The 26,153-nt window shown below is 35.3% G+C and overlaps 2 protein-coding genes across 6 annotated transcripts; one reads left to right on the top strand and one right to left on the bottom strand.

Annotated features, from left to right (window-relative positions):
• Window positions 1-16: 16 nt before the first annotated feature.
• Window positions 17-9,896, bottom strand: srsf3a (serine and arginine rich splicing factor 3a). 5 transcript variants are annotated; one of them, XM_084426002.1, is made up of 7 exons: window positions 6,445-6,788; window positions 5,899-5,945; window positions 5,540-5,750; window positions 4,437-4,571; window positions 1,254-1,292; window positions 973-1,059; window positions 17-886 (listed from the first exon to the last, which is right to left on the bottom strand). In XM_084426002.1, exons 2-7 carry the CDS (start codon window positions 5,903-5,905, stop codon window positions 859-861), a joined length of 507 nt encoding a protein of 168 aa, XP_084282128.1. In that variant the 5' UTR covers window positions 5,906-5,945; window positions 6,445-6,788; the 3' UTR covers window positions 17-858. The 5 variants fall into 5 exon arrangements, with proteins under 5 accessions (XP_084282128.1, XP_084282129.1, XP_084282132.1 ...); XM_084426003.1 differs by lacking the exon at window positions 6,445-6,788 and adding an exon at window positions 9,813-9,896 and having other exon boundaries at window positions 202-886; XM_084426006.1 differs by lacking the exon at window positions 6,445-6,788 and adding an exon at window positions 9,813-9,858 and having other exon boundaries at window positions 202-886; window positions 5,899-5,936.
• A 3,649-nt stretch (window positions 9,897-13,545) lies between these two features.
• fkbp5 (FKBP prolyl isomerase 5) lies at window positions 13,546-26,153 on the top strand. Its single transcript, XM_084425986.1, has 11 exons — window positions 13,546-13,791; window positions 16,720-16,852; window positions 18,176-18,320; window positions 19,768-19,910; window positions 20,977-21,091; window positions 21,200-21,356; window positions 21,508-21,598; window positions 21,983-22,066; window positions 22,335-22,520; window positions 22,610-22,849; window positions 24,954-26,153. The coding sequence occupies exons 2-11, from the start codon at window positions 16,748-16,750 to the stop codon at window positions 25,047-25,049; spliced, it is 1,362 nt and encodes a 453-aa protein (XP_084282112.1). The 5' UTR covers window positions 13,546-13,791; window positions 16,720-16,747; the 3' UTR covers window positions 25,050-26,153.

Here is a 26,153-nt window from a genome sequence, read left to right on the forward strand (position 1 = left end):
TTTTTTTTGTATCTTTATGTGTTTACAGTACCATATATTGTGTCATTTCTCAAACATTTTGCAAGCATGTCCAAAACAAACAGCACAGCACTCTGCTGGCTCTCCAGCGCATATTTTAAAGCTCACTAATGCAACCCATTAACCTTACCATTTAAAACTCTAAATACTATATGATACATTAAAAGGAAAATTTTCATATTAAGCTGCATTTTATTTTTTACCTTGAAATACCCTTCTGGGTTGTTCTTTAAAAAAAAAAAAGTATTTACAATAAGGTTAAAGTAATTACCATTAATGCATTGCATATGAACTATTATTGCAGCATTATAGGTTAGTGTTCATTCATTCATAAAACTATTATTCATTGTTGATAAATGCATTCGTACATGCGTAAATATTAATAAACTAGATTAATACATGCTGTAAAAATGTAATAGCTAGTTCATGATACCTAACGCAATAACTAATGTCACTGCTAATCAGAGTGAATTGTCGAGCAAAGAGAAGTCATGCAGTGAATTCATACGGAACTTTTTTTAATGGAAGTACAAACAAAAAAAAAAGCATACAAAATTGGTTTCATGAGACATGAGTTACTCCATTCAGAACCTTTCACTGCCCAAACAGCATAAAATTACATTCCCGGCATTTAGGCAGGATGAAACAATTGCTACCCATTAAGCACAGATATCTTAAGTAAAAAAGGATCCTCAGAACGCTATAGGGAAAACACATTTTAAAAAGACTTTGGGGCAAAAAAAAAAAAAAAAAAAAAATCCATTGTTTCTCATCATCCTAGTCTGTTGAGGAGGAACGCACAGACATGCTTTCTCTGACAAGGCTGGACTTGAACAATTCTCACTTCCGACCATTGGATCGTGAACGACTGAAAAGAAAAGAAACAAGACAAATTAAATGAGCATAATACTCCAAGCTATGTTACTACACAACTACTTACAAGTATAAACCTACCTGCGTGATCTTGAGAAAGACCTTGAAGGTTTATAGTTTCTATCATTAGATAAAGACCTCTCTCTTCTCCTCTCTCTGGAAAGGGACCTATAAAAGACAAGTAAATACACTTGAATGAGTGTTCATCATAATTACTCAATTGCAGAAATGAGACAAAAGATGGAGGGCAAAGTTACAGAGCTATATCCATAAGAATAGCCATAAATATAAGTGATGTCAGGAAAATATTTATGGTGATGTCAATACTTCCGTATGATTTTGAAAACGTTTAAGTAGCTCACCTGCTCCGACTACGGCTAAAGCTCTGCCTCCTGGGAGACCTAGACATAGATGCAAGAAATACTAACAAGTCAGGGGTCAATATGGTCCAGAATATTCATGACATATGAAGCGCCACGCAATGACAATTGTAGTTTTTTTCCAGAACTGATAACAATCTGCCTTCAGTGAAGGTTTAGGAAACCCATTATGGGTGAATCAATTTTTAAATCAACTAACTACCAGAAGCAGCAGTTCCAGATCAGCCTTTTATTTGCCAAACCTTTGTGCACTGATCAAAAAGGTTTCAGTATGAAAACTACTGAAACAGAGGGATATAAATGTACTGTTTTGAAGGGGAGAAACTCACTCTTTGGTTATTGTAAAATACAAATTACCATAACAAAAAAAAGGTCATACCTCAAAACCACCAAATAAACAATTCAATGTCATTAAGCGGGAGGAAAAGGCATTAACTTACTATTCTGTTTTCAACAAGCTAGTTATGATGCAGTGAAGCTGAGTGCTGATCAGGAGGGCGTAATTTGCGGGGAGATTTTGCCAGATGGTTGCTAGATGTTAACAGCTATACAGTAGTGGCTGAAGATGTCAGTTAGATGAGGACTGCTGAGGATATGTTGTCATGTAGACATTTGGGGAGGGGCATAAGACCCGTTGATTGGTAGTAATTGTGGCGTGGTTGGTTTTGCCGATCAGGTTAACGTTGGAGGAGGTGAAGGAGCCTGAGAGAGGCATGCTCGGGAACCAATGGGCTGGTGGCCATGCTTGGATCATGTGAGCTGATTGGTGTACGCTGGTCACATGATGTTGAAAGAGGGCTAGTTGACTGACTCAGAGGTAGATGAGTAGAGGCTTGGTGATGTCTCTGAAAGGGGGGGGTGGGGTGGTCAGCTTCATTAATATAAATAGAAAAATGACATAAAACCCAAACAATGAGAAGATTCTTTGGAAATAAGTCATGTGATCAGCTAAAGACAAAAAAGAAGGAACACCTGGGCCCGGTTGCATGAAACCTCTTAAGTGGTTTGACTTAAAGGGGGAAGAAAAAAAATCCCTGAGGCAAGGGATTTCTTTAAGTGCAACAAACGACTTAAGGCCTGGGTATATTCATTTTCCACATTCCACTCTGAGTCGCGCACAATTGAGTGTGTGAGCTTTTTAAAGTATACTCTTTTGGCCATGAGTGCGGAAAGAGTGCGAGTGCCAAACTTTGTTAGTGGACTCAAGTCCCTCACACCTGCGCTGTTGTAGACGCACCGTCCACGCGGACACACAACTTGGGCAGCACGTTGACAGTGTGCGTGGATGTCCCTCCTGATGACAAAAAATATGTCACACGGCCAGTGTATACTCTGGGCTTTAACCATCACCCTTCCCTAAGTGTTTATATTAAGCATTTGGCGATAGTTTCTGGCAAAACAGGGCAATGGAGAAGCGGTTGCTATAGTTACAAAATCTTCCACAATAAACAGACAACTGACTTTAACATTTAATAAACTATACAGATACTATTTACATGTTATGGAGATTATTAAAGGGGGTCTGACAGACAACACAGAGAATCCTAAAATTCAAGCACATTGTTTCTTTGACTGTGTTTCATAGTTTCCCATTTAATTACATTATATTTGTCCACCTCCTTGTTACTTTACCCACGCATCGACGCCACTTTGTCTGTATAGTTATTCAGTTGGCTGATTTTGCCACCTTGAAGTAAAGCACTAAAGTACAGAATGATGCGACCAGTGTCTTATCAGCGACACGGCTCGGCGCCTAGTCCTGTGTGTTAACCGCTTTACTAGTAACAAGAAATCAAAACCAAACTGGACCAAAGACAAAAAAAAAAAGACTTTAAGGTGATATGATCACAAAGGACTTTGTTGCAATGCATAACAGAACTTAAGGGAACACTTAAGTAATTAAGGGGAATAATACTTTAAGACAGCCTTAAAGTTCCTTAAGTGGACCCTTATTTTTTCCCTGAAACCCATGTTTCACTAAGGGTACCCTTAACCTTAAAAAATTTGGGTTTTCTTAACTTAAGGGATTTCATGCAACCGGGCCCTGACCCCCACAGCAATTTTTTTTTTTTTTCCTATCAAATTAATAAAGAAATATCTTACTATTGCAATAATACATACTATTGCACTGTAAAATAAAAATTTACTATTTATTAATAATAATTATATTATAGTACAATATTAAAATAAAAATATGAATAAAATTGTAATTATTATTATGTTATTTTACAGCACAACAGAAAAATAATACTAACATTTATGGTGGTCCTAATTTTTTGGCTTTCAAACTTTAAACCATGGAGCTTTTATTTTGAAGGAAAACCGCAGGATGACCTTAACGCTTCTCTTTGTAGACAACAGATTTATAAACAATTCTCATAACAAATTTGAGAAAATGGTTGGCGCATGTTGCTTTAAATTGCAGAATAGCATTTAGCGTGAATCGAATCTGAAAATGAACACAGTGCCGTGCTTTGGCTTTACTCTGAAACATGCAGCACAACCGTTGTGATTTGATGATCGCATTAAGCCATATCACATTCTCACAGCCATGCATTGTCAAAATCCATTAAAAAAAGGTTACCAGGCAACTGCCATAATTTTTACTTGCATTTGACGCTTTGACGCTGTGTCTCGCAGATGGTGCGGCGAGCTCGTGCAGCGCTGTCAGAATCAATCCGTGCATTTTATAAATGGGGTTAGAAAACGTACCATTTTGCAGTTTATTTAGTATTTGTTTAAGGCTATTTCGCGATTTCAATCATAATGTAACCAGCCACACACACAAAAAAAATCCCTCAGATTTAAGCAATTCATGTGGGTCCTACTTTTCAGGACGAAATTTTTTTTTGAAATAGGAAAAAATAATATTCTAGGAAATCCGTGACTAAAATTTAAGTAAATGAATATCCCTGATCAAAAACTCAATGCAGTCATTTAGAATAATGGACATCAGTTAGGGGGAATAAAGCATTGGTCTTATCAAACTTATCAGGGCAAGCATAGCAAGGGGAAGGTTTCGAACAGCTCTCCCAAATGTATGAAAAGATGCTGGTTTGTCAGTCTCCACACCTAGGCTCATCATTCTGCCCATAACTAAGCTTGAGGTGAATGGGTTTAGTCAAAGTTCAGCTCAAGGTGATCAAGACAAGATCAAAACTGTACCGGCGTCTAGCGGGTGGGCTGCGGCGTCTAGAATCATCACGAGGGCGGCGATTCCAAGAAGGGGGCGGTCCTCGATACCTTGATCGTTTTTCACCACTGGACATTTCGACTCGCACCCGACAACCACATAGTGTCCTGAAGACGACAAACATAGGGTTATAAAAAATACTTTGCGGACAGAGCATGCCACATATTTCAAGATCATGCAGTCCAACCACTGAGAAAACAAAGCAATTAATAGCAATTAGCTGTTATATTGGTGACATTTTTAAAATAACATTTACTTCTCAGAGTTATTTTAGTATCAGTGATACAAAAATAAAATCTGATTAAAAATATTAAAACCATAACTGTATATGTAATGTATATATTTGATATACTGTTATCATTTTAGTTTAAGTTGGGTTGGGTGTTTGTCATTTTTAATGTTTTCTTTAATATGTCTATATAGTTTTTATTAAGTTTTAGGTTTGGTTATTGTAGTACTTGAAAATAAATTAAAAACGAACTTAAGCTAAACAAAAATGACAAATGTTGCCTTGTTATAAAAAATATTTTTATTTTATTTTAATTAGTTTATTTTTATTTCAACAAGTACAAAAAATGCTTTTACCGTTAGTTAATGATAACCTTGTTACATTTATATATATTTTTGTCCATTTTCAAACACACAAGATACAATTCTTTAATCCTTTGCTTAAAGGGATAATTCACCCAGAAATGAAAATTGTCATTTACTCATCATCATGTTGTTCCAAACCTGCATGAGTTTCTTTCTTCTGTTAAACACCAATGATGGTATTTTCAAGAATGTTGGTAAACAGACAGCTGACGGTAGCCATTGATTTCCATCTTTTGTTTCTACTATGAAAGTCAATGGCTACCGTCAACTGTCTGGTTACCAACATTCTTCAAAATACCATCTTTTGTGTTCAACAGAAGAAAGAAACTCATACAGGTTTGGAACAACTTGAGGGTGGGTAAGTGATAAAATTATAATTTTTGGGTGAACTATCCCTTTGATCAGTATAATCTAATCAGCAGGAATCTAATCTTCTGTCTGTTCCAGAGGACTTTGTTTCTGAATTTAAACATATTCTTACCTTCCGTCAAGTTCCCTCACAGCATCAGCCGCATCTCTGGCGTCCTCAAACTCCACAAAAGCAAAGCCGGGAGGATTTCTGGCCACCCATACGCTCCTCAGTGGACCGTAATAGCCAAATGCTCTCTCCAACTCAGTCTTGTTACCAGTGTTGCCCAAATTACCAACGTAGACCTTACAATCCAGTGGACAATCACGGCTTAGGGAAGGGTCTGCGGAGGGAAAAAGGTTTAGTTAAATAATTTCTACGTTCTGTATTATTAGTTGTCATTATGTCTATCCAACCTTTTTTTTAAGAACATTAAAATGTCTCATTGGCTAGGGTGGATGTTAGAAAAATGTAATCAAGACGTATTTTACCTCCCATGTCTTCACCAATCCCGAACTCAACTCCACACCTAAAAAAACTGCAAGAAATAAGACCATAGCACCGAGACTATGAATACGCAATAAAAACTGGATGATAAAAGTATCAACTGTTACTTTTAATATGTAGCACAATCAAAAGTGTAACTAAAGAGGCTGTACATTTTGGAAACAATGAAAACACTAGCATGCAACACTGGATCACTCACAGGAGTTATGAAGCTAATTTAAAAGCGGCTTTAAAGGAAAAATTAAATACAAACTTACAAACGATAGTAAAACGGTTTGAAGGGAGCCAGTGTTTTAACATTCAAAGTCTAGTTCAATTTAAAGCAAGCAGATTTGTTACACATTACATTCATGTAACGTTACCAAGCTAAAAGGCTAACGTAAGCGTTTAAAGGCCTAAACACGACATCAAAGCAATAACAGCATATCAGACTGATTTAGTGAGCAAATCCGACTAAGTTACATTATAAGTTATACGCACATTATACATTTATTCGAGCTAAGTTAATAATTGCGGTTTCGTTTTCTTACCGGTAACTCTGCTTTGTTTGCGTTAGCGAAATCGAAAACGCGCCACTGCCACTAACACCTCGTTGCTAACGCGCGCTAATAGTAACCACAGGCCCGGCCTCGCGAGCAAATCTACATGTGAAGCACTTCCGGTTCTCTTCATCTTCAGCAACACGGACGTCAAATGAAAAGCTCTCATGCCTAAAAAATATGGGAAGTGCGCTACATTTCTTCTCTTTAAACAGCCATCACACACCTGAGATAACAATATTTGAATGCTACATGGAAGTGTCGAAGGATGAATGTTGACGCATAGGTCCAGCACAGTTATGTCTACCAACACCGTACATTTTCTTCCCTTGGATAATGAATGAACCCTCCCTTCTATTTCAGGTCTACTCAGCAGAATACTCAACATTGTTTTTATTAGTTGATAACATTTACTAATTATTTATATATTTTATTCATAAATAAATTTGTGTATGTATATATGCCTACTGTATATATATATATTTGTTTATTTATTTATTTTTCTATATTGTTTTATACAATATATTTGCTAAAAATCATTAGGTTACACATTTTGATAAAAATAAATAACATTATATAGATAGACTAGTGCTGTCCAAGCGATTAATTATGATATTATACATATGTATTATTATTATTATTTTGTATGTTATTTTGGTGGTATGCGCTGTAAAAGATATTATGACCCTTTAATTAGCAAAATATGGGGTCAATATGTGTGTCAGATCCTCAACAACTCATTTAGGCGAAATCTTGGGGGCAATAGTTCAGCCTTTGTTTTAGGTTAAGTAAACACCAGGGGAGTTATGTAACACGGCTGCCTCATATTCAAATAAAGAGCACTACGCTGCCTGCCTTTATTTTTGTCTCACTAGGCACAGGCAGGTCAGTAAGTATGAAAGTATGTTTACATCTACCTCACCCTTTTCATACTCCAACTCTTCTGGGGTTTTGTCATTTATATTTATTGTTGTATACTTAAGTAATTTCGAAACGAAAAGAGCATCCCATTGAGAAACCAACATATATTTTCCTCATTCTTATGTTCCATGTATATTTGTCTGCAAGACAATGTGAATTGGTCTGTTACCACACACGGCACAGAATGTTTTTTTCCGCCCAGATTAGTACTGCACATTCTGTTCTGTTTTTCTTCCTGATGACTGGTTAGCCTCTCATGAACCCTCCCTCTCACTCTCCATAAAAGATATACATACAGACTAAAGCGCACACACACACACACACACACACACACACACACACACACACACACACACACACACACACACACACACACACACACACACACACACACACACACACACACCTTTGGTTTGGCTTTGCTTACATGTTGATAAATTACTTGTACCCACATGCAATGAAATGACACTGATACTAAATTTCATGGATTTAATGGAAAGCTTCTTTTTAATACATTTAATTTCAAAGTTCATACATCTTACAGATAGAGAATACTTCAATACATTTGTTTGAAAAAAGAACTTTCCATTCTACAATATCTGTTAAATGTCATTTTACTGGTCTACTCTGAAATCTAAACATGCATGAGATAAAGACATAAGAGGTACAAATCAGGTGTTTTTGTGAAAAAACTCAAAAACTTTTTTTAACAGATTTAAGATTCAATTTAAAAATCGAACATTGAATTACACGGATAGACTGTTCACAATTTTGTCTGCCTTACATAGCCTTATATATTGCAAAACAGCAAGTGCCAACTTTTTCACTCGTCTTGGTTCCTGCAAGTATTTTCCCCTTTATTAGTGCAGTAAAAGATTATTTAGATTGCCGCAAATGTCCCTACCCGACTATCACTAAATCACTTAAAAAGGGGTCCTGAATGAAAAAAATCTTTTAGATTCATGGATGACCAACTACATTTATCAAAATGTGCAATACAAAGAGCACACTGCAGAATACTGTATCCCACAATGCTGGCTTGGCCTTACATTTCCAGTGAGACAAATGAACAAGTAATATCAGCTGTGACAAATCTGTATTTGGACTCATTTCTAGAAATGTAACCAACTATTTCTAGAAATTTAACCAACTATTTCTAGAAATTTAACCAACTAAACAATGTCTGTTTAACCTTACAATTTTTTTTTAAACCAGGAGGCAGTATGTACTGCAGTATACAAGTAGTTTGAGAGCGCCATTCAGATTTGCAATGCTTTGGAGTGGGTGGTCACTGTTGACCTCTTTTGCCAATAATTACATTTGTATTTCCATACTAACAACAACTTATCCGATTGGTGGATCACTCTACAGGATTATGGAAAGTTCTTCACCAGATATTTGGCAATTAACAATAATTTTTTTTAAATAAGTTGAAATCACATTTGTGCCTTCTAACCAACGCTTAATCTCTGAGCTTATGCTATGTCTGTCTCAAAAGGTTGTTATTTTATGGAGAAAATGAATGGGATTTTTACTTTCTGGACCCTATTGGGCTCTTTAAGAGTCACCTATAATATAATCCATTATTTACACCGCAAAGGTGACACAGAAGCGCTTCTGAAGTGGAAATTGTCTTTACAGACTGTTTAATGCTGCTTAGAGGTGGCATTAATGCATTTACACAACAATTTTAACTGCATAATACGAGGGGCTGAGGTGGGTCAGAGCAGGCATAATTTAGTCTGGCTTTTATTATTCTGCATTGCGTCTTTACACAGAATTTTGAGCAGGCACAGAGCAGCCTTATCTTAAAAGATAACATATTTGTTTCATCATTTCCAAGTGAGCCTTCAATCTCTTAGATGGACTCACTGTTTTTACAGAATCCATTTACCAAAGGAGGAATATCTGTAATATATAATAATTTATCACAGTTTGAATGTAATGTTTCATTAGAGCATGTAAGAGCACCATGGCAAGAAGACCTTGGTATATTGCAGACTGGCAAAGGGAAGCACCACAAAAAAGGGTTCACTCTTCTTCTTTGTGTATTAGACATGGTTTAATACAATTCAAGATCTTACATAGACTTCACCTATCAAACTAAAGCTCTCTAAGATGTTTTCTTCTGTGAACTATGTGATAGAGACAGTCAATTACCCAAACTCTTAATGAAATACATCAATACATTTCTAAGTTGTACAAAAATGTCCTGTTTTTGTCAAAGTTCCTTTATAGAATGCCGGTACATAGAAGGTTATAGACTATTACCTCTCGCTTTTTCCATATGAGCAGGTCTATGCATTCTGGCGAATAAAGACAGTGACGCATGCAATGTTAATTCCACTTCCCAGACGTTTGTATTAAATGTAGTTGTAGGCTGAAAACAGACGACGCGTTTGTCAACCATGTTTGTCAAGTTCAGTACCATTTCTTACCTCCGTTGCGCAGATGAGTCAGTCAGAGTCTCCAGTCTCCACCGCACGTGCCACTGTGAGCGTGAACTAGAACATTTAGTTCTTGACGCGCGGACCTATTGATCTGAGAATCCAATGGATAAACGGACAGGATTATTCCTTTGACTGTTACTAAAACATAAATAAATCTACATTATTTGACGACAAGGTGAAGCTCCTATAATCACTCCTTATTGCATGCAGTTATTTTAATCGCTTTCCATGCACAATCCCCATCCTATCCTATATGAAATATATGTTGTTTAATGTTAACATTTGTAGCCTATCATTGTTTAGGCTGTGGAGCCATGCATGCCTCATGTTAGTAACTGCTAAAAGTGTAGGCTAGCCTAATTTAGTAAAATTTGTACTATACAAAATGATATATACAAAATAGGAATTATCTGAACAAACTTTCATTTGTGCCATTTTAATGTATTTTATTTATACATTTGCCAAATAATCATGGGACCTCTTGAGTGTTTTGCATCACAGTGCAGATTATTGATATTCTCTCACACATCTAAATCAGCGTGGTGTAATAATAGGTTACACTGTGATCTGCAGAAAATGGTGGAACAAGAACAGAGAAGTTGTACTTATGAAAGTGTGATGCTCAATTTAAACTCAGAGTATCTAACCAAAAATGATCCAAGATTAATTGCAGGCCTACTTAAATATTTAAGAGTAAAAATATTTTATTTATTTTTTTAACTTTTTTTTGTTTTGTTTAAATCTAGAACACACCAGATGTTTATTTAACTGAACTGAAACCAATACCCTAAAACCTGTTACTTTACATGTTTGGAATAATTACTACTAAAATGTGCTCTGCAGATAATGGAAAAGTGTGGTATACGTATAGAACAGTAAACATTTTTTGGACATACTATCACTTAAAGTAAATTGTGGAGGTCTCTGATATTACAACATTTTGTACTTTGATTTATTTGACGCACTAATTATATAGTAGCTAATTTAAATCTCACATTGTCACAATTCCCCTGTCCTTGTTCAAGAACTTTTATTCTGAAATTCTTTTGTCTTGTATTGCCTGTGTTCAGTTCCTGTGTGTTTAGCTCCTGTTTCCTTGGTTACCATAGTTATTCATTGATTAGTGTCTTACCTGTTCCTCATCATCCTGTGTATTTACTCAGTTATCTTATGTTCTTTATTTTGTGTAGATATTTTGTGCTACTTAAGGTTCCTGATATTTATTAAATGTGATTTAATCGTTCATCTGCATCAAGCCTCTTTGAATCTGGATTATAAAGTCAAGCCAGCACGTAACACACATACAAAATAGGATATGATAGTATGCTAATTCATTCACTTTCAACTATCCTAATAAATTAAATCTGATTAATGCAAACATACCATGGAATTAAGTGACTGGTTGTGATGGGCCATCACTATTCATTAATTCCTTAATTGCTCTGTAAATGCATTTTTGTTTTGTTCTTTTTTACGGAGTGGGGATGAGTCAAAATTCTATTCAGTGGTTAATAAACCACAAGCTACACCTCTACCTAAAATATTGCTTAAATTAGGTACATTTATTAAAGTACTGTAGTAACACTTTAAGAGTAAATGAACTTTTCCTGAATGAAATTTACAAACTATTTTCATTTCATCTTTTCTAAGCAAATGAAACAGGCTGTTTACCTCTGACAGAAGAAAACCTTCATATTCTGAATCACCACAAAGCCTTGAGTCAAGAATGTAATTTTTGTAATCACCAAATGCCAGTATATTGAAAACATGACCACAAGTGTTTGTTTTTTTTAAATCGTGGGGGGAAAAATGCTGATGATAAATTAAATTATAACTGAGTGATTTTGACCTGCTAGATATGATCACTGAACACGAACAGGAAAAAAGGTCAAACAAGTTTACATGGAGTGTCCCCACTTGGACCTTGCTGGCACCGTGACATATTGGTCTGAATCCTTATCCTTGAAAACCCCCCACTTGTTTTCTTGTGCCATCCGTACTGAGCAGTTTCACATTATAAGCTCTGTCGCAGATCCCTGCTGCTAAGATACCAAATGGAGGCAGCATTTTGTTCTACTCTTTTCTATCCTTAAATACTTTAATAATCCTAGAAAAGCTAAAGGTCTGCTGACATAATATTAGAGATCTGTGATTTTAATTCATTGAATTTTTGGCACATTTGACAATGTATGCATTCTAAATATTTCAATATTACAAATCAATCAAATAAATGAGCTAAATAGCATTTCTCTGGAATGGATTAACATATCTGCAGAGAATCTTTAATAAACAGAGCCAATCTGTTCTGACACTCATACCATGTTCCTGGATTAACTATCCATCTGAAATGATTGTTTAAAAAAAAATCAGGCTTGAAAAGGGAAATCAATCCCAGGCAATCACATATGCCATTGTGTTCCTGCTGACACCTCTTGTTGCTCTGGTGAATGAATCGGGAACATTTTGTTACAGTTCCAGTCTGAGAGGTTTTTGAGGCAGGTATAACATGTTGCCCAGTGCTGCTGTTATTCAACATTTGGCATACTAACTTGAAAGGCTGGATTTGATTTCAACTCTTTACTCTTTACATTAATTATAATTTACATTTAATCGTTCTGTGTAGAAATTAAATCCAAATATCATTTATTGAAGATAATGCACAGCTTTAAATGTCCAATGTTACAACTGTCTGGCCTACAATACAGATAATGTATCATCTTAAACAGAAAAACATTTCTTTACACACTTTAAGAATTTTTTTTTTACTTTAAATGAAAATAAATGCAAATATTCTTCAGTAAAACCTGTTAAATGATAAACTTACCTTACAATACAAAGTGAAATATATTTATTTAGCGGACAATAAATGTAATTTTACTGTAAAATACTATGTATGGAAGTCAAAAGTAGGCATATTACTTAATGATTTGAAAATGACATTGAAAATGTGAAAATATGATGTGAAAATCTATATTACATTTAACAAAACAATGCATGTAGGTTAACATTTACAGTATTGTTAAAATTATGTGTTTAAAAACAAACAAACAAGTTTCCTTAAAAATGAAAGTAAAGGGACATTCCCAGAGATCCCTGCATGAGGCATAACATTTGATTATATTTTATTTAAATAATAAAGTTTGATTTTGGTAACCAGTTATGTAAAAAACAAACAAACAACCAAACAAAAAAGCAGTTAATTAAAACGATTAATGTTTAGGCTTATAGTGTTATTTTAGTGTTATGTGTTACCCTGATGGTGTTTTAGGCATGATTAATGGAAACCATTCAGATTTTTTCATCATCACCTATATTATTATGGTAATTGTAAAATATATGGAGAGCAAAATGCCATCCAGTAAACGTCTTCATTGTATTTTCCCAGTAAATTTCTTTCAGCTGTCAATTTTACCGGTTTTTTTTTATTTATTTTTTTTATGCATCATATCACTTTAAACCTCCACGTTTTTAAAAATAATATAGTCGTGTTGTTCTTTCCGCGTATCGCTGTGCTCTGACTGTGTGGTTGTACATGCTGTTCCCAACTTGAGCTGTTCAGTCAGCACACAACGGGTTACGGGTCAGGGTGTCTACTAGGACACTGTGTTCTCATCAGCGCGAGCTACAGTACACAGCCGGAACATTGTGTTACTTTGTGGACAGTTTCCAAGGCCTGCCCTTAATTTTTACACTACATTGCCCTCCCCCGCGTTTACTCCTCCTCCTGTAGTCTCATTTCATTTCCCCTGTCCAAATGTCTCGTAGAGGCGTATCGTGTTGATGATTATTGGTGTGGAGAAGTGTAAAACACTGTCGGTAGAACATCTAGTACTCTCGCGCAGAGAGGGGGGGCTTATTCCTCTTTAAGCCGCTAGGTACAGGTTGTATTCGCCGGTAAGACTGAAGTTGCATACGGACGGATATATGGTCAAACACATTAAGGAACGGGCAACAAAAGGGAAATATTGTAAGTCTAGATTTCATGCTTGTTTTGTTTCTTTATCCATCACATTGACTACCTTTTATACTTAAGACAGCTTTCTATGGTGACTGCAATAGAAACAGCCTATAGTTTTCTCATTGTGCTATGCTTTTACTCCTAAAATCAAGTAAAATATCGCATTGTGGGCTTATATTGTAAAAATAAAATGAATGGATAAATACTAATGCTGGAAAGAAAACTGAAGCTATAATTTAATTTGCATATTGCAATGTGTTTAGCAGCCTGTAGTTGCGTTTGAGATGTATGGAGCTAACTGAGAGGAAACGAAGCACCACTTTTCAATTCTGGTGCGAGAGAACTCATTGAATTTATATTTCTTTATTTTGTGTACACACTTTTGCTTACTATTTCACAGAGTCTCTTTCTCATGAATCCACCAAAGCCACAAAGACAGAAAATGAGAAATAGGCCTATGCTTATGGATTGAAAATGTTTTCTACCTTTCCTTTTTTTACTTTGAGATGCATGTGACTCCTTAGTTTTTCATATTTTTGTAAATTATGTCATTTCATGTCCCCTACTAACCGTTATACCTACTATCACTGACCAGATACGGCTCAGAACTTGGCTACGCTGCTCTGCTTCAACCATATTTTCATAGAATCTGTTTTGATTATAACTCGTTTTTTTCATTGTAGCCTAAGTGGCAAATTGATTCTTGTGGCTTTAACAAGCACAGAAAATCCCTTTTGTTGTGGCATAACCACGTATTTAGGTCTGGGAGGACCAAATATGATGATTTTAGAATTTACCAGAATGAACCAGTTAACCATCATCTGCATATTGGGGTTAGATTAATTTCCTTCATTGTCTACATGGGTCACACCCTTGATTTCAGTGTCAGAGATGTTTTCAAGAGTTGAAAACCCACCATTCTCTACAGATAATTCAATTTTAATGTTTACGACAATGTGTATGTCATCAGTACAGAAAGAGTCTGGGTGTCTGACAAGGTGATTAACTAGGAATCTGTGAGTGCATGGTGTGCTTGAATGCGGACGGTATGTTCAAGGATGGAATGAGTCAACTGTCTCTGAAAGCTCATCTTTGTAACAGGAATGCCTGTTGCAATCTCCCCACACTGCGGACATCTGAGACGGAGCTCCAATAAGAGCTTAGAAAAGTCACACCACCTTTAATTAGTCGATCATTGGAGAGAAAAACTTAAGGACAGTTGGCTTGAAAAGCATGAGGAGATAGCAAGGCATAGAGACAAACACAGTTAGACAAACAGACAATGACAGACCAGTGTGAATTGAGCTAAAGACAGATGAGTTATCAAATGAGTGGTCAGTGAATAAAACAGACACACAAAGTTAATAAATGCAACAATTAGTGAAGTACAGCACACAATGTCAGGCTTTTTATGCAAGTGCACATCATCTTTACGGTTTATGGCTTATTTTTAAGTAAGATCTATTAGAGGAACTTCATAACATTTGATTCCAAGAAAGATTTTTAGAAGCACTCAGTTGTTCTCAGAATTTAGGATCAGAATTTAGTTAAATTTGTTAACATGTAAAGCAGAAAAAACACCAACAAAACCAGAGACGTTTTTACTTTGCATTTTTTTGTAGTTAGATGTTTAACAACATCAAATTTGTATGTTAATTCTGTTTCAATTACAGTTAAAAGGCTTCCAGCGCTGTTTAATCAAATTGGAATTGTATTTTTGTCTCTTGTTGACTTGCATGTTCACGGCCTTCATCTTGGGTTTTTAGACTAACTCGTGTTCAAAGAATGATACATTTCCTCAGCAATGCTATTAACCAGGATGGTAGCAGACTATTTCTGTAGATGCGTCACATAGCCTGGACTCTTAATTTTTACTCTGCCATATTCCCTTTCCAAGACATAAACCCTAAACTCACATACAGTGAGGTGAATATTTGTGATGAATATATTATACTTTCAATGCAAAAAATATGTTAGTTACAATGATTAGTTTGGCACAGAGCTGTCTGCTTTCGTGTTAAGTCCCTGAAACAATAGACATGGATATTTCTGTTGTTGTCTTCGGTTAGGTACTGTATTATGTGCTGTAATATCTGCTCTTATGCATTAATAGAACTTTTCTTGAAATGAATACATTTCCTGTAACCTTCAGTGTTTTGTGTATAGTAACAAAAGGAAGGTCTTGGATTGAGTGCCTTGAGTCATTGTAGTATCTCACCGCCTCAAGTAATGTGGACCGGACTGAATGTTCCCTTCTCCGTTCTGTTTTCTTCCTGTGCCTTTTTACTAGGTTTACTGACATAAATCTCACAAGACATCCTTCTCTAGAATCTGAACTTGTTCCAGGAACATAGAATAAAAGGAACATAGTGTTTCGTTGCAAAATTTAGTGAACACTAAAATAAAATACCTCAAAAACTCTTTACACACACACACACACACACACACACACACACACACACACACACACACACACACACACACACACACACACACACACACACACACACACACACACACACACACACACACACACACACACACACACACAGGGACCAACTAACAATTTTTCTAGGAAGAAAAACAGTTATGGCACAAAATGTAAAATGTCATAAAATGCAAAATGTCACAAACACAACGATACAAGCATATGTGCACACTCACATTTGATTTGCATGTACAGTATACAGTATTTGAGCTCGTGCTATATTAACCTTCGAGAGGTTATAATGTCGAAATAGTTTTTTTAGGTTTGATATAAAAAATAAATAAAAAATGCCAGCATCACATAAGAAGGATTACAAATTATTTTTGTATGAAAATACCCCATATGAGGAAATTTAACTGCAAACATTTGAATTTGTCTGAAGATAGCAGTGCCTCATAATATTTGTTTAAGATAAAAAAAGTCAAATATTGTACGTTTGTTGTTTTTAGGGGAACACGGGTATGTACGAGTGGCGAGATGTCATCTTTAGAGGATATGTTTTCCACTAACCAGTCCCCAACTGCTGTCTTTTCCTCCAAAGGCATAGATGTCACTCCAAACGGTGACCGTGGAGTATGTAAGGTAATCCAGTCATTACTGACTCTGTATCACAGCTGTTAGTTAACAATTTCTGTAGTCATGAACAATACAGTGGGGTCAAAATGTTTGCAACCATAGTAAAAAAAAAAAACTTTTTTACAATGTAATATAGCATTTTCCATTAAACAATATTCAGGATTATTAAATTCAGGATGTCTTCAGAAAGTTCATAAGAACATTGTGCTTCTTAAATATGAATTATTTTCTTTAACATTCTCTTTATTTACAAGTTTAAAGAAAAGTTTCAATGTGGACTTTTAGACCTCACTGTATGTTGAATGTAACATACATATTTCAAACAACAGAGTCTGCTAAAGGAATATTGCGATCATTTTGTGTGCTTGTGCTGTTGATTCTAGGACCATAAGGTTTTATTGAGATCAATCTGTTGAGAGTTAGTTTGAATCTGCTATTTTCTTCAGATTCAGAATGATCTGGTGTTAAAGGGTTAGTTTACCCAAAAAATAAAATTCTGTCATCATTTACTCACCCTCATGTTGTTCCAAAACCATAAGACTTTTGTTCATCTTCGGAACACAAATGAAAATATTTTAAATGAAATCTGAGCGATTCTTTGTCCCTCCACTGACAGCTACTTAACTGTAAATTTGACGCTTCAAAAAGTTCACAAAGAGATCGTAAACCGAATCCATATGAATTGAGCGGTTTAGTCCAAATTTTCTGAAGAGACACGATCACTTTATATGATGAACAGATTTAATTAAGACTTTTATTTACATATAAACATTGATCAGTGAACATAAACAGAAGCTCAACCAACCGGGCTTGTCGCGCGAGAACAAACCTCTTTGCTGAAGCTCAAACGTTATGCGTAACACATGAGAATGAACCTCATTGGTTCTTGCAGAAGCTCAAACGTGATGCGTAACACACGAGAATGAACCTCATTGGTTTTCACACGTCAGGAAACATGCTTGAGCTTCCGTTTACCACAACTGATGTGTGCGTTGATGAATGTTTATATGTGAATAAAAGACTAAATTAAACCTGTTCAGCATTCTGTATAAAGCGATCATGTTTCTTCAGAAGACTAAATTCAATTCATATGGATTTGTTTTACAATCTTTTTATGAACTTTTAGAAGCATCAAAGTGGTAGTTTGCTAAGCTATCAGAAATCTCTCATATTTCATCAAACATATCTTTCCGAAGATGGACAAAAGTCTTATGGGTTTGGAACTACAGAATTTACATTTTTGGGTCAACTAACCCTTTAATTTAAAATAAATATGAGGTAGTGTAAGGATGGATTGTTCACTTTTTTCTCCCATACGTCTCTCTACAGATTGTGAAACGGCATGGTGTGGAGGGGGAAATGCCAATGATTGGGGACAAGGTGTTTGTCCACTACACGGGCAGACTCCTCAATGGAAAGAAGTTTGACTCCAGTCTAGACCGCAAGGAGCCTTTTGTTTTCAGTGTGGGAAAAGGTAATAGATTTCATAGATTTATTTAACATATATATATTTTTTTTTCATATTACATTTTTTTTATTCAAAATGAATGTGTTTTTATTTAAACAAATACTGTGTTGCAAGAGAAAAAAAAATTCTTTAATGAAAGAAATCCATAAGCAGATACATCATTATATGTGCTATGCTATTATATGTATATTAGCATATACATTCATTATAATATTGGCCATTGTTTAGTGTGCAATTATTCGGCTCAACTTAATGCAGTTGTGGACAGTTCCACGCATTGAATTTTGATAGATTTGCTAACCTTAAATTAAACAATAGTGTAATTGCAGACATAGCAACATATTCATCATATACCCATCTGCTAAGCAGAACTCCACTCTTCCCCACATAAGAGAAAGAAATAATATAAAAACGTTGTTTTATCTCAACCCCCCCCCCCCAACACACAAATATACTTAATTTAAATCTAGAATCATCTGCCAGTTACAGCAACAAAACATACAGTATATAAATTATTAGACCCACACAAATAAGTAAGCTTTTATTTTGCACTTTAAATCAACTACAACTACAAATTAAGTTCAAGAATTGTGCTGTACTAGTTCATTTTGAAATAAATTAAGAAAGCTGTAAATCAAATATAATTTGTACGTTGTGTAATAGATGACATAATGTTTATTAAAAAGAAAATCTAATCTAAATGTCTCATTTGTATTTTTTTATGTATGAGTTGCACATGTCGACATGTCGATGATTCGTTAGTACTCTGTCATAAGTGTTTGTTAAATGGAACAGTCATGGAACCTTCCAATTTCACTCAACATTTCTCACTTAAGAGCAGGGCTGAAATTCCTGTTTAATGATATTTGCGGTTTAAGGGGTGTAATTAGTACTGGTGTAGTTTAGGCGTGTGGTGCCTCCCTTATTATCTGCTGTTTCATTCCCAAAGAGACAATTTGTCATAAAGATATTAACATAAATGATTTGCTATGAAAATGAGCCACAAACGAATTTTTTGTTCAGTTTTTGAAATTAAAATACTGCACTATTCAGTGTTTTTCAGTATTTGTGGATTATGAAGTTTTACTTATTAAATATTTATTTATAATAAGTAATATAAATAAAACAAAGATTTTTAGAAAAAATAATAAGAAGTATTTACGGTTACACTTTATTTTAAGGTGTCTGTGTTACAGTGTAAGTATACATTTAAGTACTGAGTCAAATAATAAACTACATGTACTTACTATAGGGTTAGGGTTAGGATTAGGATTGGGGTTTGATTTAGGGTTAGTTGCATTATGCATCATTTATAGTTATGTATAACAAGGACAAATAAAGTGTTACTGCATTTTACTCATAAAGTTATTTAAGTTACTTATATTTATCTTATAATGGCAAAACATTTACAATAGAATTGAATTCATTAGTAGTGTCTGGTTAATTCACACAGGTCAGGTCATCAAGGCGTGGGATATTGGTGTGTGTTCCATGCAGAAAGGAGAGGTGTGCCTGATGCTCTGTAAGCCTGAATATGCGTACGGTTCATCTGGCAGCCCACCAAAGGTTCCTCCCAATGCCACACTTGTGTTTGAGGTAGGAACATCAAGCACTTAAAGTGTAACTTCAACGATTTTTTAACCCGCTTTGTTTTGTCGGGGTCGGCAGAGGGTTATTAACAGAACAGAACAGTTATTAAGGGTAGGTTTATCACTGAAAAATGTATCATTCTTTGTCTACTTTTTAAACAGCATTATGGTAAAAGTGAAACACTATGGCATCAGCTTACTTACCTGTACGATACAGCATTTTGCTTCGGACAGAACTGACAGAACAGCAGTTTATTTCATTTGGCATAAAACACTGTGTTCGTAGTCATCCAGATTGAAATGTTAACTACGAACACTTTAGACTACAAACACTTCAGATTTTCCGTCGCGGCGTTCTCTCCATATTTAAGATTCTTTGCAGGCTTTAGCCACTGCCTACAACTCACTGGAAACTGAAAGTAACTCACTCCCGCTAAACCTTTACTCTTTGAATTCTTGCATCCGGGAACAATACAAGCCAACACCATTATGACCAAAAGTTTACTAAGTGGTATTTCCTACTAAAGCAAGGCAGTATTTGATTCTGGTCAGCGTATCCAACAGCAGACTGGTGGGAGTGGCCTTGTGCATTATGGGTGTTGAAAATTTTGAAAACTATTTGGCAAAAGGGAAGACAACTGCTTTTTTTTCTCTGTTTTCTCTAGTCAGGTAGCACTGATTTAAATTTTTTTTTGCATTTCTACTGCATAGGCAGCCAAGTTTTATTGAAAGCCAGCTGTGAAGAAACTTTGGATTCATGGATTAATTTTTTTTAGTTAGTTTGTAGAGAATGCATTATTGGTGTTTCTTCTTCTTCAGCCCTAGATACTTCTGGCTCTGTGGACATTTAGAAAGTGTTTTTTTTTTTTTTTATGTGACTTTCATGTAACAAAAAGTTGAAATGTGGTATTTTTTTATTAAAAATCATCCCCTGGGACATAAAATTGCCTGAAGTTGAAGAAACACATGGTTATATTTGTCTCAAAGTGGTGTATACAATGATCCAAAACACAAATAGCCTCTTTTGGTCTGTTACATTTAAAAGTACAAATGGTTCTACTTCCCACAATTAGATTGAGCTGCTGAGCTTCAGAGGGGAGAAGATTACAGAAGATGGTGGGATCATGAAGAGAATAAAGGTCAAAGGTGAAGGCTATAACAGTCCTAATGATGGGGCCACAGTCCATGGTAAGTCTGAGAATTATGAATATTCGTAATATGGTTGTAATTCTTAGACAATGCGTTTGGATACAATATTAATTTGGATTACAATTCTGTTTGGTTTCTGTGCCTTAGTACACTTGGAGGGGTGGTGTGGAGGTCGGTTATTTGAGTCTCGGGATGTCACCTTTGTTGTGGGTGAATCAGAGGACGTGGGTGTTCCTTTAGGAGTGGACAGGGCCATGGAGAAAATCCAAAAGGGCGAATGCTGTTTATTATACTTAAAGCCCAAGTAAGAATTGCCATTCTGTACAGATTTTTTAATATTTACTATTTTTTTTTTTTTTTATTAAGAGCTGATTATTTGTTTGGTATATAATATAATATAATATAATATAATAATAACTTTCACCATCTTAACTCAGTTTGTGCTATGCTTTCAGGTACGGTTATGGCAAAGAGGGTAAAAAAGAATATGACATTGGATCAAATGCAGAACTACTATATGAAGTGACACTGAAGGACTTTGAAAAGGTGAGATATTTCATTTTAGACCCATAGTATTTAGTAAAAGCTTTCTGAATGATCCCAAAGCTCAATGAATGATAGAATGATCATATACAGTAGGGCCACAAAATAAATAAATAACAGAAGCTGCCTTAAGTGCATTATATTTTTTATGCATTAAACTGTAAAAACAAATATAAAGTATAAAATATATATAAAAATAAAGTATTTAATCATTGTTTTAACAGGATTAGCCAGGTTAAAAATGAAGTTTTCAAACATGTGCATCTTCGAAAAAGGAGTGGAAAATCCCAGAATACAGTTAAAGTGTGCCCTCTAATGGCCATAGACAGAACTGACAGAAAACCTAAAAAAATAATTGTCATACATTGACAATTCCTTATGTTTCAGGCCAAAGAATCCTGGGAAATGGACCTTAATGAGAAATTGGAACGTGCTGTTTTAGTCAAACAAAAAGGGACACACTATTTCAAGGTTCGTCTACACTTTTGTCTTTACTGTATATTTACATGCCTATTCTTGCCTACTGAGTTGCTTTTTATCCTGCATAATACTAAATATATAAAACTAATAATAATTGTTATTAATAAGATTCATATATATATATTATTCCAAACACTAAGAATTCAAGATGTTGTACATTTTTTTATTTGAGCTCAAATGCTTTCTACGATAATATTATGTTCTTGTTTTGATGGCAGCAGTCAGGTAATTGACATCCTTCTTTATACTGTGCATTCAGGCTGGACTGTACAACCATGCTGTAATTCAGTACCAGCAGATTGTAAACTGGTTAGAGATGGAGTGTGGTACAGAAAAGGAGCAGCAACAAGCCATCCAGTCTTTCCTCTTAGTGGCCCATCTGAATCTGGCTTTGTGCTGTCTGCGTTTGCGAGAGTATTCTCAAACAGTGGAGAACTGCAACAAGGTAGAGTAAGATAACAGTGAACAAAAAATCATCTACAGTATGTCTCAAATGTTTTTTCCCTTACCCTTACCGTTGGTTTTCATTACTAGGTAATGGAGCTGGACCCAGAAAATGAGAAAGCTCTATATCGGAGAGGTGAAGCGCGTCTGTTGCGCAACGAGTTCAGCCTGGCCCTGGTGGACTTCAGGAAAGTTTTGCAAGTTAACTCCTTCAACCGCGCTGCCCGCAGCCAGATCGCCATCTGTCAGCGCAAGATTCAAGAGCACCATGAGCGTGACAAGAAGATCTATGCAAACATGTTCCAGAGGTTTGCTGAACACGATGCTAAGGTATTACACTAGCCAGAAGGAAAAGTTTATTCTTGACAAATTAATTCACTCATGTTACCGTTTTATGAATGCAGCATTAGGAAATGATTGATTCTTTACTTGAATAAACAATGCTCTTGGTTGTACTCAACAAAGTTAATCTCATTCAAAAAAACTAATACCGCAGAGAGGACTTAATCCATGGGGTAAAGCTAATTGACCTTTGGCAAAGTATTAGTCAAGGTAACGAATAAAAGCAATGCGTTTCATGATGACTTTAAAGCAAAACAAATGCAGTATGACTTTTGTGCTACATACCAAGTCTTTCAAAGCCCTGCAATATTTTTGTGTGAGGTAAAGACAAATTTTTTATTTGTTAATGACTGAGAGTCTTCCCCTTTTCTGTAGATCTATAGATCAGTGGTTCTCAAACGTTTTGACTCGAAAATTCTATGTTCTTCAATAAAATTATTGTTATTGAGGTAAAAATAAAAATTAATTGTTTTAATTTACATTATTTTAGTGAATTAATAATAATATATTTATTTAAACTCTTAAATCATCCTGTTGTCCCCCTTGGAAATTTGCTGAGCCCCCCTGATTGAGAACCACTGCTTTAAATGTAATTTGTGTATTTTGAAAATGTGCATATTCATAGTTTTAGTTTTTTTTGTCTTATTATAGTTTTATTAATGTTTTAATTTAGCTTTAATTTATTTTAGTTTACATGCTAAGGTTAGTTTAATTTTGTCATTTTATTCGTTTTTTATTTTATTTTTATATAGCTATTTCTTTATTTTATTTCAGTTTTAGTTTTTTCCAGTTATTAATTTTAGTGCTTCAACTTTTGGTTTACTGCCAAGGCAGCATTTCTAATTTATGTTTAAGTTAATTAACTAATACAGACCCTTTCCAAAAAATGTGAATATTCATGGAAAAGTTTATTTATTTCCATAATTCTATTCAAAACGTTAAACTTCCATAGATTATAGATTCAGGGCCCACAACTTACACGATTTCAAGTATTTAGTTGTTTATTTGTACATAATTTGGGCTTCCAGCTCATAAAACCCACGAAAACAGGATGTAAAAAAAATTGAATATTACATGAAATCACACAGTAATTACACAGTGATACCATGGTCATTGAACCAGGTTTTGGTTATTTTGGCAGTGTGGGCAGGTGCAAATCCTGCTGGAAAATGAAGGAAGCATGAAGTGCTCTGTAAATGTCCTGATAGACGGCTGCGTTGAGTGGACAGCACAGTGGACCAACACCAGCCGATGACCAACACAGACTGTGGAAACTTCACACTGGACTTCAAGCATCTTGGATTGTGTGCCTCTCCATTCTTCCTCCAGACTCTGGGACCTTGGTTTCCAAATGAGATGCAAAATTTGCTCTCATCAGAAAAGAGGACTTTGGTCCACTGTGCTTTATTAAATCCAGAGTCAACGCAGCCGTCTACCAGGACATTTTCAGAGCACTTCATGCTTCCTTCATTTTCCAGCAGGATTTGCACCTGCCCACACTGCCAAAATAACCAAAACCTGGTTCAGAGACCATGGTATCACTGTGTAATTACTGTGTGATTTCATGTAATATTCAATTTTTTGAAATCCTGTTTTCGTGGGTTTTATGAGCTGGAAGCCCAAATTATGTACAAATAAACAACTAAATACTTGAAATCGTTTAAGTTGTGGGCCCTGAATCTATAATCTATGGAAGTTTAACGTTTTGAATGGAATTATGGAAATAAATAAACTTTTCCATGATATTCTAATTTTTTGGAAAGGGTCTGTATTTATATTTCAGCTTTATATTTCAATTAACAGAAATGTTTTTAATTGTTTTAGTTTTAGATAATAACAGCACATCTCAATTATTAATGAGAAAAACACTAATCCGTAATGTTCGTATTAAACCTATTTTAATGTTGTTTTGTGTGTGCCATTTTTGGAACAGTCCTTGATCAGCATTCTGCATAGGGAAAAAATCATACCTGTTTGTAACAACATGATAGCAAGTAAATGGGCAAACTATCCTTTTAATAATTGCCATCTTTATTGTTTGATGAAAATCCTATTAATTTAGCATCTAAAAATGTTGTTTCTCTGTTTGCAGGTGGGCCGATTAAAAAGGAAAAAAGAAGAGAGTGGAATTTCAGATCAGAATAAACAGGGACTAAAGAGACCACGTCTCAGTCAGGACGGCTCCTAAAACTCCAGACACTATTCAGGAGGCCCAAGTAAGGAGGTCAGGCTGTGGGGATGGCTGGCTCATCCTCGACTGCGTCATAAGATGGCAATGGGTTGGAGGCTTGGATGAGCCCTCTCTAAGCCTTGACCTCTGACCTCATCATCTCCCAGACTGAAAACAAACGCTGGGAAAGATTCTAATAATTAGGTTTAAGGATATTGAGGAGCTGCAAACCTTAATGCCATTCCTACAAGAACAGAAAACAAACAACAACAAAAACCAAAGCGCATAATTCTGTGACCACCTGTAAACCTCTATGGTGCACGCCTCAGCTCTCAAAAAGGCATTCATCCGCTGCATTAATGCGAAAGCATATGGTTTAATATTATATTGCAATTGCATTATAGACTTGAATACAACCTAGTACCTTACCATGTACTGTAACTGTGCAGTATTCAGTGTAATTGCATTGACTTTGTGCATAATCAGATTCAGATTAGGAGTTTAAGTTTGCAGTGGCGGGGTGTGTACTGGAGGCTTGATGTTTTTTGTATTATATTTGTATAAGTGTGTATGATATTTAGATGCAAGTGACCATAGTGGATAGCTGGACCTAAAAGTGCAATCCTCCCTTTGGAGAAAACCTATTTTGTGACTCTCCCAGCTGTATTCTTTGAGGAGTCACAGCAGGCCCACATTCACAAACACACTTTTGATACTTCTGAGAGACTTGTGCATGCTTCTTTACTGCATCCTGGGAACATCCTAGATTTGGGACTATATTTGAGAATATTAACAGGTTAGTTTCAACCTGAAACCCGGTAGATATACTTGTCTGAAGTTCAATAGCTATATTTTTGAGCTGAGTTTCCATTACAGTTTGAAGCTCAAATGCTTTTTAGGCAAATCTTTTGACAAGATAGGAATATTTCAAGTAACTGTTCTCTTAAAACCCACTTGTTCATTTGATCAAATACTAACTTGTGTGGTTTGCATGTTTTTCAGTATGTTCCCCATGTTTCAGACAGTTTTAATAATATTAATAATGAACAGTTTGTTAACTTTTTTCTGTTTACCGTTTGATGCATTACAGCAGGCCTGTCAATAAATATTCAAAGAAAACTG

Source organism: Rutilus rutilus, assembly GCF_951802725.1.
Source record: "Rutilus rutilus genome assembly, chromosome: 12".
NCBI lineage: Eukaryota > Metazoa > Chordata > Actinopteri > Cypriniformes > Leuciscidae > Rutilus > Rutilus rutilus.

Excerpts from the sequence above, each read along its gene's own strand:
- srsf3a (XM_084426002.1), bottom strand. Across the intron at positions 4,572-5,539 it reads GTGAGGGAACTTGACGGAAG|GACACTATGTGGTTGTCGGG; the intron begins GTAAGAATATGT and ends TGTCGTCTTCAG. Across the intron at positions 887-972 it reads TCTTTCTCAAGATCACGCAG|TCGTTCACGATCCAATGGTC; the intron begins GTAGGTTTATAC and ends TTTTCTTTTCAG.
- fkbp5 (XM_084425986.1), top strand. The coding sequence starts at position 16,748 with ATGTCATCTTTAGAGGATATGTTTTCCACTAACCAGTCCCCAACTGCT. Across the intron at positions 16,853-18,175 it reads GTGACCGTGGAGTATGTAAG|ATTGTGAAACGGCATGGTGT; the intron begins GTAATCCAGTCA and ends GTCTCTCTACAG. Across the intron at positions 19,911-20,976 it reads ATGCCACACTTGTGTTTGAG|ATTGAGCTGCTGAGCTTCAG; the intron begins GTAGGAACATCA and ends TCCCACAATTAG.